We start from the raw sequence: 14,152 nt of genomic DNA, 5'->3' as shown, positions 1-14,152 counted from the left end.
TAGCTGAGGAAGGTGTGAAATACCTGAAATGCAACAGCTACAGCTACAAAGAATATACACAGACAAAATGCACAAAACCTGCAATGGTATACTAGACGTACAATATATAAGAAATAAGGAACAAATGCAGGCAATACGCTGTACATTCTGGGCATATATAAATACATAGGCGTTATGATGTCAGAAACCCCGACCCATACAGACAGTAGAGGATTATAAAGCGAGGCACAGTGAGCAGGATCCCAGAACAATACTGCCCAGCAAGGAGGCATTCCCTTCAAACAGCCTTAAAAGTTTTAATACATTACATTCATTTAGACTTTTCAAAGCTATAAAGAAAGATACAACATTGGATTTACAGTGAGGTACTGCTTCTCCTCTTAAAAACATCTCACATTTTTAGTCAACAGTAATCTATTATGTAAGGAATATTATTCTATTGAGAAATTAATGTACACTGGACCTAAGGTAGCAATCATTTGGAGCAAAATCTCCTGCAAAGACTTATCCTTTTCTGGTATGAAAATCTCCAAATCCTCCATTCAGCTGACAGATTATTGCAGGTACTGTTAATAAATACTGTCTGCTGTCAGCTCCCAGCAAGCACCGAGAAAAACCTGTCACTCTTGACCTGTACATAACATTAGTTTGATTAGTGACCTCATGGCACATGAAAGGAAAATGAGAACTTAAAAGTAAAACCATTTACATTACCACAATTTGCTAACACTATCATTGCAAAATCTGATACACAACTTAAACATAAGAAAAACTGATTTTGCTTTGCCAACTTTCCTGATTCATATCTTAGTTTTGGCTTTGCTCATTGCCATTTACTGCTGAAAAAGAAATGACAGATATTGCAGGAATGACATCAAGGTCTACAGAAGGCCTCTAAAAACAAATTGATATTATGAGAACGATGCCTGTGATTGTATTATGCAAAGACGGATTTTCCAAATAAACAGACTATTCCAAAAACAGTCAGTTAAAATGTCTCCTAATCAATGAACAAAGCAGCTGATTAGTCTGCTTCTGATCAATTTACTAAAATACAGTCATTTCATAGGCTTGCACATTACCTGATTTAAACACAATTTGCATACAAATCAATGCCAGCTTTAAAATTGATAAATTTAATCCGTTGTTCCCCTTGTACAAGTCTTGTTGGATATTTTAGAAAGAGTGTCTCATGATGGACTGAAGTAAAATAGTCCAAACGTTACCTCTCAGGACTGATGCTTTAGGTGGCTCCTGACCTTTCTCATTTTCACAGGTGGTGAAATTTAGGTGTACAGTAAAATTACCAACAGTGGTACAGCAAAGGATATACACATTTATTAATTATTAAATGATCTTTTATGCTTTACATGCTTTAAATGACTCAATACATGTATGCAACCTACTGTCCTTGCCATTGGCACTTACTAGTTTAAGAGTTCCCAAATCTTAGAATTAATTCAGCAATTGGTACTCCAATAGCTCTATTTTGAAATACTTACTGGTGCCTGCAATTGCACTGAATCAATGGCACAAGAACTAATCTTGACTGTGGTTTTCGAGTCAGACTCCAGGTTAGCACAAGAGGTGGTGATGAAGAAGGGCGCAGCAATATTTCCTCACCTGGAAGGTGCAGGAAAAGCATCCTGCCTGGGGGACTCGGGCGCTGCAGAACACCTGAGTCGCACCAGGACTGAGGACACGCAGGGAAGGTGCTGGGACTGGGCAAGAGCTAAACAAAAGTGTCCCATTCCTCTCGATTCCGTGCTCTAAGCCACAAATACAGACAGTTCATCACATGTATGGGTAAACGAGAAGTCAGAAGACAACTTCTTTTTAAACAAGAACGAGTGCTTGCAAATGGACCAGGAAGGCTTCAAAATCTGTGTTATTCTACTTTGGTATTTGTTTCTATAACAATGCCCTTCCATTAACCATGAATCAAATAATCCCTTAAAAATGTTGCCATGAATCAGTCAATGGAGTGATAAATCTGAACCATATAAAAAAAAAGCAGCCAACGCATGTCACCAGCATTAATCTTACATTTTTAGTGGGAGGATCCAGTGCCATTTCCTTTAACTTATACTTGCTGACTACCAGATTATCCCGAAAGGCTTCAACATACTTTAATGCTCTATTCCTTCCTGTGCAACTTTTCTGAATAGCTTGTGACAAAACAGGCAACTCGGGTAAAAACTTCATGACTGTAGAGAAGCTACAAATACTTCACTTCCACAACTCTATGTGCAAGAGTAAACAAAAGACCACCAACGCCTCAACCAGCCGTGCTGCCACCTATGACCTACACGGGGCCACCAACACCCCAGGCAACCAGGATTTTCCCCGTATTGCAAGTGCAAGTGAAACACAAGACTTTTAAAACAGATTTCAGTCCTTCCTCTCCAGAAAGAGAAGTCTTCCCTTTGAAAAGGCTGGAAGAACACGCGCACTCCTCCAATCCTTTGTTCTCACCCCAAAAGGTATTGCTTATGAGAAGAGAGTTCATTTGAACTTAGAACTTACCAAGGAAATGTCTTTCACGGCTGCGCATTTTGGAAATCAGAATAACAAATCCAATATAGCAAATAAGGACCACTGGAAAAAATGCACTCTTATGACTGGGCTTATTGATGACATTGTTAAACTTTAAAGCACAAAAATATAAATGCCATAGATGATTTCTCTTCCACTAGTTCCACAAACACACAACTGCTAATTGCATAAGGAGTCCTGATAATAGTATTAGATTCTTCACACTTGGAACACATTACCTTAATTATTTTGCCAGTTTCAAACTAATTCTACATTTTTAACTGATGGCTTTACACTGAAAGTCTTCTGGACTGGCTGGTTGTTCTCTGTTTCGTTTCAAATTTTGCTATATTTTGAGAAGAGGCAGGCCACAAAGAGTTTTTGAAATACAGTTGAACAGCTTTTTAGACATGACAGTAAAAGAAGGAAACACTCAAGTAATTGTAACTGTTAAGTAAAGTTTACAGTCAAAATTAGTCACGTGCTTAAATGTTTTTATGAGTCAGATCCATGGTTCTTTTTAAGGAGTAAACTTCACTGTTAAGGGTGCAAATTAATGCTAAATTACTATAGAAATTTCTTTGCTGCAAAATAAATTAGTTTAATTCTTATTTTGGTCTAACAACTGCAGGTTGCCTCACACTGGGTACCAGCAACTGCTTTACAAACCCAGAAAGAAGTTACTGTGCCTGCACTGGGAATGTCCATGCTCTGCTGCGTCGTCGGGAAAAGACATCAACCCATCAGCGCTTTTTAGCACAGCAGTGCCCTGGCACTCCCCGAAGACCTGTGAAAAAAACTGTCCCTTATTCTGGGTGCAGCAGGAGAACTACAAGAAACCTCCAAAACCCTCCGAGCAATGATGCTGAACAGCTTCAGCCTGAGCCATCCTGGCGATGGGAGTGCTGCCCAGACGGACCTGGCGACAGGCAAACCTCAGGAGAAGTCAAACAAATGCCACAGGGGAAGCAAATGCTCAAGTTTGGTCTTGGAGCCCAGAACACATCAAATTACTTTGATGTAAAGACAGACCTCAGAGTCTGGGCGGCAGTGTCAGCTGAGCAGATCGTGAAGGGTGAGTCTTTTCAAAGCCATTTAGGAGCTCTGGATGCCATACTCCTACCAAGATGAGGTTCCTCTTCTCCTCAATACTACTGGAAATCTGGGTCTACTTATTAATTTTAGTCTCTACAGGGAACACCAAAAGGAATCACTTAGTGCAACCTTAAAATGAACAATTCTGTGTTACTGGAATCACTGAAATCCTTTCATTATTTACTTTATTTTAAAGCACTCATTAGAGTAGTTACAATTAAAGTTACTTTATGAAATGCACCCTCTTTTATAAAAGCTATATGGTGTACTGTGTATACGTTTCAAAGCACTGAAATTCAGCCAGAAAATAATGGCAATCAGAAACGTGACTGACTTTCCCTTCCTGTCACACTTATCCCCCTCCCGCACTGTCGCAAGAAAGGCGGGAGAAGGAAGTGGCTAAATATCAGCAATTTGGTCATGGAAGAGAGCAGCTGAACATGATTCAGTGTGACAAGAGGCACTGTGATTTGGCTAAACCATTTCTCAGGGCACTTTGTAAGGAGGATCAGCAGCATTATTCCTTTAATAGCCATGTCTAATGCAATAGCCAGCTGGGTTTTGTCCCAGAGCAAGGTATCAGCATCAGGTCAGAAGGTAACATTCTGTTTACACGATTATTTCCTAAAGCACTTATCTTCTCCTCGGTGTGAAAGTTGACTTTTCTGTTTGTAAGGAGGCCTAAAGAATTGAGGGAATGGGAAAAATTAGCTACACTGAGCTGGAGCTGAATGGCATTAAGTGGGAGGTCTGAGAACGGCTGCTGCGGCGCTCAGCAGGACACCTTATTAGCCGCGTCATCGCAGTTCATTCAGGCAAGCCATACCAGTGTCACCAGCATTCCCACACAAAGACAAAGTTCTTCACACAGTCTATAAACATGCCTCCCCGGCCAATTCATCCTAACTTGACACCGCTGAAAAGAGGGGCTTGAGGTTTTTTTTTTTTTTTTTTTTTTAAACACAACAATAACAAAACAAAACAAAACAAAAAACTTGCAGCTCTGCCAGGCAGGCTGAATGGAGGAAAAGGAGGGACACTGTCACGTTTCTCGGGAAGAAACAATCCAGAGGTCAAGCCATATTTTATTCAGTGAGCAAATTTTTATAATAACTAAATGTGTTTAAGCTAAATGCTAGGTAATATGAGCACCTTCATATTTCTCGTACAACTTCTGGGGTAAGAGATGGTCTTTCCACAGTCTCTTTATTTTTGCATATTATCCATGCAGAGGAATTAGAGGTACAAAAGCTGCTTTTACAGAGAACATGTGACTGCCTGTATAAAATGTCCCTTCCTAAGTAAAGGGATAGAAAAATCATGACTAACTACACGGAGAAGAGAGGATGGCTCAGTCTTGTTTCTCAGGTGAAACTGCTCATCCTGTGTATTGCCCACCTAAGCCCCGCGCTGAACCACAGCTTCTGGTTTGATCCCAATCTGTTCAAAGTAAAGCTGGCCGTGTCTCTGCTTGCGGCAGTGAAACCCCCTCACGTTCCAGCTGATGGGCAAAGTGTTGGGGAAACACTGGGAAACTCTGGGCCCCGCATCCCGAGGCCGGCGGGGCTGTACCGGCAGCCACGCCTGGAAAGGGAATGCCCAACTGACGCTTTCTTGAACAGAGAGGATCTTACTCCAAAGAGGAATGTTTAGAAAAGGGGGTAAGAATGAAAAAAAAAAAGAAAAGGCAGAAAGTGACACGGCCATCTGGTGGGAGCCAAGAGCCAGACTGGAGGCAACCGGTGACCTGCGGGTAAGGAGGCTGTACACATTCTCCTTTCCACAGAGCGACAATGCCAGAGGTAACAGCAACTGCTGCAGTGACTTCTGGTGGAAAGCCATGGAACGAGGACAGTGAAACCTGTCTTCTACCACAGCCATGCTAAGGAACTGAAGATCTAGAGAATGGAAATGTTAGGTTTTGGCTTACACAAAACTAGACACGGGATGGCTGTGTGGCCTTCCAGATTTCTGCCGCCCCCGTCCTCAATACTTTTTCCTTTATCAGTTTAGCCAGAGATCAGCTCGCACACCCGCACCAGGAGAACTCCTCTGGGGGGGATCCACCTCCAGCAGAGGGGTCAGAGGAAGCTCTGAGACAGGACCCTGCCATCTCCTCTCCTACTGCCTCCCCCCTGCAGCACAGCCAGCGCTCAGCTCGCACCATTGTGCCTTCCCAGATAGACATTTAGAGACAAATTCCAGAAAAACCTCCATCAATTCTGAATAAGAGTTACCCGGTGATTGTCTAAGTGTGCCTCAAAAGCATGATGTAAGTGCCTTCATTGGCATGCCTACGGTGTTGTAGCACTGTCATTAAAAAGATAAAGTTTATCATATTTTTGTGCCTTGTTCTTTCTGATATAATAGCTAAAACCTATTAATAACACCAAAACATCTCAAAAGGTCAAGCAGCATACAGCAAGATGAAGGGAATTGTCAAGAAGCTCAGGCAATCATCTTAGCACTCCAGACATTTGCCAGGGCTGTTTAACTAATACGTAGCGTTCACTTTTAATTTCAATATAGTGCCATTTGGGCAAAAATGTTGTATTTTTTAATTAATTACAATGTCAGCAGCTATTAAGATTAAAAGAAAGACCACATCAATAATAAATACTTAATCCAAAGAAAGGATTACAAGAAGAGCAATAAAAATCAATTTTTAGTGCTGGAAAATTGTGACTTTTTCCTCACTTGACTGGTATTTTCATTATATTGACAAAACCATGATCTTACCTGACACTGACATTCGCCTAATGAAATAGCAGCCATGTATAATGATGTAAGTACTTGTCAATGTTGCTACAGGAGAATACAATGCTACGGCACTGCTGCTGTGTTACAAAGACACTTTCTTGCTCTTCATCAGATGTAAGATAAAAAAGGAAGAAACCAGAGAAATTGTACGTCTTTTTGAATCTTCCTCTACTCTGTCATGGAAGATTAAAATTCTTCCCTGTAACTTCTGGAGCTGCTCAGTGTTGGTGGCACGGGGTCACAAGCGGGCAGCAGAACCCTGCCGTACCCATCTGCAGCAGACGGGGCAGCTCCTGCCGACTGCCCCGCAGGGCTGGGGTGTGGGGGTAAAGCCACAATCCCGCCTTCACCTCCTGCTAAAACTGCAAACGGCGAGGCAGAAAATAACCAGCATATGTGCCAATGGGACACCGATCCATTAACTCTTTAAGGCTGGGAAAAGTATTTTTTGTGATTAATCTATAAAAATTCAGAACAGAGGCACTGTGTGCCCGCAACGGTTCACCAGTGGGAGCAGTGGCAGGACGGTCCGGAAATCTGCCCAGACCGGTATCTTGCAAGAAGCGCCTTTCCCAGCCCCACCTCCTGGGGGTGGTGGCCTGGGCGAAGGGGACAGCAGGAGGTGACAGGACAGTGGCCACGTCACCCTCGGTGACAGAAACCCACACATTCCCATCAGCTTCCCTGGGGAGCCCTCGGCTCAGGGGGACGGTGAATTAGAAATAAAACCAACAACTCCTAGAAAAGGGTAATGCAAATGACTAGAAACACAGACCGACTTCACTCGCAAAGGATTAAAAAATGCTTGGTGTTGAGAAAAGCTAATTAGCAACAAATTTTACATACCCAATTGTTAGCTTGGGCATCTACCCCTTTGAAAATCGCACTACAGTGGGCTACTGAGCTATAAGAGGAAACAAACCAGGGGTGACATGACAGAAACATTTGAAGTGCTAAAGAGAAGGGAAAAAACCCTCTCTTTGAAAAGAGCACACCGATTAAACACATCAGAGCTGTCAACACTAGGTTTGAATAAAGAAAATTCTGGTGGGTATAGAGATAGCAGGACCATCTTCCTTGGAGTGAGAAATGGAATCACCTTAAGCTGCATCTTAACCCGCCAGCAGACAGACAAAGCTTTCACTAAAGGTTCCATTTATTTAAAAGGTTCTATTTACCCCCAGCCCATGAAGAACCTCTGCCAGGCCCCTCTACAACCACTCCAGTGCTTGCACAGATGGACAAGTGGCTAAAAACACTGTAACTTCCATCTTGTTCTTTATCTCTTAGGGAGAAGATGTGTCTTTCCAGGACACAGAACACAAGACTCGAAGACAACAACATTCTCACACAGTGACCCTGCCTTCCTGCGGGAGTAAAAATGCTGAAAGATGGTTATTCACTTAGTGCCCAGAGACTCACACGGAAGCAGAACAGAGCTCTTTCAACCATTTCTCCGTTTTATAACTATCAGCTCATAGCATTGTCTTACAGCGAGCATTGTAAATAAAATCACAATAGCAATTTATTTTCATTGCTCTGCAAATGAATAAAAATTGGATCAACAGCCCATATAGATTCTCCTTAATTGAATCACAGCTACCCTGGAAGATTATATGGCTATAGGATAGAACATTTCCAAAGACAGAAACCACAATGAATGCTGATGCCAGTGTCACCTTTAGCTGGACACTAATGACTGCTCTTTATCCAGCTCCAGACTCTCTAAGGAACAAATTACAGTAAAAAGAGAAATATAACTCAATGAGAATGTGACGCACTCTGTACATTCTCATATAAAGCCATTTTCAGAGCAAAATCAAGCAGGCAACAAGTTACTGGCAGCCATTTCTTTTTTAAGAGGCATTCTCTCTTTTCTTCAGTTGTCTGTGTCTAATTACACAAATTCTCCCGGGAGTGGTATTTTTCACAATACCTCCAGTCTTGCCTGTAGTCACATCAGTTACATCCTACTACACCGACACGGCTGCCACCGCAGCTCCAGAGACCCTGCTGCCGGAGAGCGGGTGAAGAGGGGTAAAGCCCTTTGGAGGGACCGGGGGGCTGAGTGTGGTGGCAGCGGCCCCAGCCCCGGGGCCGACGTGGCCCCTCGCTGCGACCCACGCCCCGGGACAGCGGGGTCACCCCTGGGAGAACCACAGGAAACCCAAGAGGAAACTTCAGAGCTTTCATTTTCAGCGCTTCTGCTGAAAGAGCCACAATTCCATCCACATCAGGCAGACAAAGTGAGTGACTTGGCGTATCCACACTGTTTGATTTTTTAAGTGACACCTTTCTGTGTGACACCTGCAAGTTCTTAAAGGTCTGGATTTTGCATTGCTGATTCCCCAGTCAGATGTTTGCTTCCACACCTGCTACTGTTTATGCAGATTTCTTTTTATCACAAGAGAAAAAACAGATCTTTAATTTACAATTTGAATAGCAAATGTTGCAAATTTATTAATAACCTGTTCAGTTATTAATTAATGCCAAAAAGAGGGGGAAAAAAAAAAAGAGCCCCAAATACTGAAAATAACAGAATAAGGGCAGTACTATAATAATGATTTTCCAGTATAATGCATAAAAGTACAAAATTATTTTTCTACTAAAAATATTAAGTAAACAAAATTCATAAAGTGTTTATGTAATCAGGAAGGATATACCAGTTAAATTTTTGACAACTGCATCAAACATGCAAAAGCTCGAGGCAGCAGAAAACCCAGAAGCACAGAAAAAGTGTCTTTGTATTTGACAGGTTGAAAGTAACAAGACAATTTTGCTGGATTTACTCCTTAAAGAGCATATTATCCAAACACGCTAATTTTGAGAGCACTTAACCTTAGTTTAAAGGGGGGATGACTGAATATTAATGAGATGAGCCTCGGCGTGTTTAATGAAAAGCTGTCTTTTTGAATGTGATCTAGGGTTTTCAACCTTTGTTAGGAGACATTTGGATGGAAGGTTTATTTGCCCTGGGAGTGCGTTCTAGTTGAATACACAGAAATTTCACTAAACGTTTGAAGGCACATGATTGCAGAGTTTTCACTTGGTGTTAAAATCACTGTTGCAAAAAATCAATAAAATTAAAAAAAAAATCCCCCCCCCAAGTGAGCTACTCCTAGGATCTTCTCAAATGACCCAGATCTTTAGAGTGAAGTTTTCCTTTGCCTAGAAACTAAGTGGCTTTTCTTTTGCTCATTCAGCTGCTAGTTCTGGGAAAAGCCCAAAGAGAAACATTTAGATTGGAGGGGTCTTTGAGAAGATGTGACAGTTGACTGATGAGCATCCATAAAATGACAAAGAATAGTTGTGTGGAGCCGGTGCATCACATCGCCTCTCCCTGGGAAACTAATTGCTCTGAATTGTTAATAGTAACATTATTTTTCTGGCAATCATTTCTTTTGAATACCCAAAATGAGCATGAAACAGCTCCTTTGACCGGACATAAAAGTTAAATGTCCCAATGTTGATCAAATTAACTTCAGCTATGTGACAATGGACTATATTTGTGAGAAAATAATGAAGGGCACAAAGGGGAGCTTTATGCCAAGATTTCACAGTTGTAATGTAAAAATGTTTCTGTTGAACTAGGCCAGGGAACATTTCAATAGGAAAACAGAAGAGCACTGTCACTTTCTTTTAAAAAAACCACATTCATTTTATGGATCTGAATGCTCCAGATAATTTCAGGAAGTTTAAATGGCTGGCACACCAAGAACCAGAGGATCAGGCTAACATCTCACGTCCCCGTCCCTCACAAACTAACACTTTTAAAGGACCCTGTCCTGCAGCTCCTGCTCATTCCCCAGCCAGGCTATTACACTCACCAGACACTTTTCCCCAGCAAGTATCTAAAGGACATGACTAATACACCAATATGATTAATTAATAGGACATATGCACAAGCATTAATTACAGCAGATGGATGAAAGGCTAAACTAAAATGTAAACTACATTTCCTTTCTTACTCTCACATATAGCTTAAACCCCCCAACTTCAGAAAATACAAAAATGCAAGTATTTTGCAAAGAGGGCTAATTGTACATGGGAATTATCCAAAATGGGCCTGGAAGATTTTTTTTTTCCCTAAAAATTATAAAGCAGGTGTTCTTATTCTCTTTCATGCAGCAAATTCAGTTTTGACTGTATTTGTGTCTATCTGGAACAAGGTAATTCACTTCTGGGAATTTAATTTGGATTTACATTAGCATTGACAAAGACTCATTACACATGCCAATTTTCTACATATACACTGTATATGTATTTGTAAATATACAAGCAAATATTTGTTTAACACCAGTGTAATTCCAACTCTCTTAGTCCCTAAAGAGTCCATCTAACACTACATTTTCTTCACACTTGCAAAATGGCAAACGCTAAGCACAATCTGGCTCGGCACATAACAGCTAGCTGTCTTTAAAAGCATTCTTCTCGCTATATAACTAATTTTAAACATTATTAAAGGTGAATCACTTCAGAACACTGCTGTAAGATTAAACTTTTCTACTCCCAAACCATTTTATTATGAGTATTAATAGATTCCCTCAGGAGAAAACTTTTACCGGCAACTTTGAATCGTTCACTTGACGCTTTTTCCTTTGTTTTTCCCCTCTAACTCCTCCACTCCTCAGTAGTTTAGAGATGTTGTGCAGCTTCGTGCCTCTGTGTTAAAACCTTGTAGTTAAAATACTTTTGCGGAAACCGACTTCCCTGATGATTCTAACAGTTAAACTAATTCATTTGAGCTTTATTTGCAAACGTTTTTCTTTTTTTATATTTCAGACTCCTGTGATAGCTTTTGCCTTACATGAAAAGGCTGTACTTAATTCATGTTTATGAAGATGCAGCGTGAACAGAACCGCGCTTTCACTTACTCCCACAGTGACCTAAATCAACTGTGAGAAGGTGTTTCTGTTTCATTCAGTCAAGGTTTAGCTCATTAAACTGTTTTCCTTCTCAGTATTGTTCACTGGTTTGAACTGCGTCGCTGTTAAATGCTCTTTAGCAGTTTAAAGGCTTTAAAGGAAAAGACTTATCAGTCTCTGTTTTTAACAGCACTAAATCTGCATTATTAGTTCATGCAGATAAGGCGATTTAAAAGCTCAGCTTGAAACCTCTCTCTCCTGTATTTATCAGAAACCGCATGGTTCCAGTAGCTCAGCTGGAAATGTAGATCTATGAAGCTTTAAAGAGAGATTAAAGCCAAGAAAAGAAGTACTTTTCCCCCTATAGACGCTCTCACTTTCCCTTTTCCTACTGTCTGAAGGAGTGATGGCAGACAATGGTCAAAGATGGTTCCCAAAACCCTCTGAATGGGGACACTGTTGGTGGTAGCATTCATTCAAAGTGAGCTTCAGTGTATTGTCCTCCCCAATCAGCAGATCAGAATGGAGTTTGCTGGTGGCTGCCAAAAGGTTAGCGATGCCGAAGAAAGGGGTTTCCCATTATTCACTGCTCCTACAGAAGTCCCCCTTTGTGCCAGCCAGCCCATCACTTCACTGCGGAGGTCCGGATCTGCGGCTGGCTGCTCCCTCAAAATGCACAATTCATCTCCCCGCAGGCTCCCGGTGGTACCCTGAGCCCCACAGCGAGGGTTTTCTTTTCTAAGGACAGGGGAGTTGGGGCAGGTTTTGGCAGTGTCACATCTTAAAGATATACCATCCTGACACCCCTGACCCACGGCTGACACCAACACTACAGTCTTATTACCTTACCCTTGCCAGGGCATCGTGGGAGGTCCAAAGCCAAAATTAGCTAATGAAGCACACTGTATGCGGTAAACAAGTGTGCAATAAATAATGCAAAGGGTTTACACAGGTTTGCTAAAGTTCCCTCATGCAAAGCCTAAGAAAAGGAGAGGAGACCAGTGGAGCCAAGAAAAAATGAAATAAAACCAGACTTTCCCACACTGCTGTACGTAACAGAACTCTAAAATCTGTGTCTCAAACTGCACTGAGAGTGGATCCTGATTTTAGAGCATCTCTGTCCTCTAAAAAGCGATCTTTTATAAACCAGTGCACACTACCTATTTGCAAACCTTCCAAGTGCCTCCAGTGTTCTCTGATGATCTGAATAGATTTTACAAGTGATACAAGAGAACACATACTGGATTTTTCCTCTTCACCCTTGTACCACCCCCAAAAGTGAAAATAAATGCCTATTTTGGAGAAGTTCCTACTTAGCCCTCTGCTGGGGTGCACAGGAAAAGCACTTCTTTATACATAGTGGAAAAAGCAGTCTCTTATGCTAAAATAACTGCCTGTTTTTAAATAAGATAAAACATAGAGAAAGAAGTAAAACTTCGGATAGAATGTGATTAAAAAGACATTTATACTCCCACATTTCAGAACATTTTTCAGTGAAAATCTACATAGGGAAAAATGACAACTCTGCATACACAAAGACATTTTTCAACAGGTAACTCAGTTTGGTTCAGGAGCGTCTTTAGTTTCTGGGCTGCTGCCAGAGAGAGCCGGGAGAGTAAACAGTTCCTTGTTGGCGGGGAACGGGGAATTCCTCGCTGTGCTTACCGTGTGCAGGGAAGGCTGCGAGCAAAGGCCGGGAGGAAGAGAAACGTGGAACCCGTCCTTCCTCCCAGACCCGCGACCACGGTCTGTCGCGCTGGGTATTTTTGGGAGTACCCTCTGCATTGTACCACCCACCAGATGAATCCACTCTGTAATTAATAACAGTGATGACTACAGACAGACGCTGTGTTTCAGCTGCCCACTGCACTCAGCCAGCACTGAGATTAAAACACCGCAGGGGTCACTGCTGCGGGGGACAGAGCTGGTGACTTGCGAGGAGAGGCTGAAAGAGCTGCATTTCATAGAATCACAGAATCCTGGGTTGGAAGGGACCTCAGGGATCATCTGGTTCAGCTGTTCTTGGCAAAAGCACAGTCTGGACAAGTTTTGCTCAGTTTACAGAAAACAGAGTAAGTGTCATAAACTGATCTGTAATTGGCACCATCTAGAAAACTCTGATAAGAAACGACCATTTTCAGTTCACAGAATAAAAATTTCTACATTTCTGAGTGTGTCTTTTGAAACATCTTTTATATGCTGCTTACGAACACAGAAGATCGAAAGAGGCCAGTAGAGGCTAATACATACCTATCAAGTACATAGCCAAGAGCCTTATGCCGTATTCCTGAGTAAACCGATGGGCTTGTTTCCCAAGCAATTAAATTGGAAGCATCGTGGAAAAGATGAATGTTTACCAAGTCAAAGGCACTATGACAAAAAAGGAAAAAATAAAATGATTCAGTATAAAAGAAAAAAGCACTTGTTGCATCAGCAAAGCATTCAACATAATAACATTTACCATCATCAGAAAATGGTCAAAGACTATCGTCAAACTATGACAACTCATCCACAGGTAAGGCTGCATCTAGACCTTTCCTTAAAATACTCATAATACGAAAGCTATTTGTCAGTTACAATTCACAGAAATCAAGCAGTACCCTCTCACTAAAATATTTTTAAAACAAAACTGAACGTGTACACCACCAACTTCAAGTCTAAAAAGCTGTAACTAAATACCTAGTAGAACTGCGGCTTTGCAATAAACAAAATGAAAAGCTATCAACAGGAGAATTTTACTGACATTAAAGGCTAAATCATATCACTGCAACTCCTTGTCTGTCCTGAGTGGAGAACGCCAAGATAACAGTGGTCAATCCGCACACCACGTCTGGTCTGGACTGTGCCTACAGGACCACAGAATCACAGAACCATTTTGGCTGGAAAAGATCATCGAG

The 14,152-nt window shown here is 41.5% G+C and overlaps 1 protein-coding gene across 1 annotated transcript in view; it reads right to left on the bottom strand.

Moving 5' to 3' along the window:
- The window catches only part of INPP5A (inositol polyphosphate-5-phosphatase A), a 186,106-nt gene that overhangs the window by 59,249 nt on the left and 112,705 nt on the right, over positions 1–14,152 (bottom strand). Inside the window, exon 8 of the mRNA XM_074158974.1 lies at positions 13,506–13,625. Coding sequence (XP_074015075.1) covers positions 13,506–13,625 — 120 coding nt within the window. The remainder of the gene's footprint in view (positions 1–13,505; positions 13,626–14,152) is intronic.

This window comes from Numenius arquata, chromosome 15, assembly GCF_964106895.1.
Source record: "Numenius arquata chromosome 15, bNumArq3.hap1.1, whole genome shotgun sequence".
Classification (NCBI taxonomy): domain Eukaryota; kingdom Metazoa; phylum Chordata; class Aves; order Charadriiformes; family Scolopacidae; genus Numenius; species Numenius arquata.
This window is presented reverse-complemented; position numbering and strand designations above follow the sequence as displayed.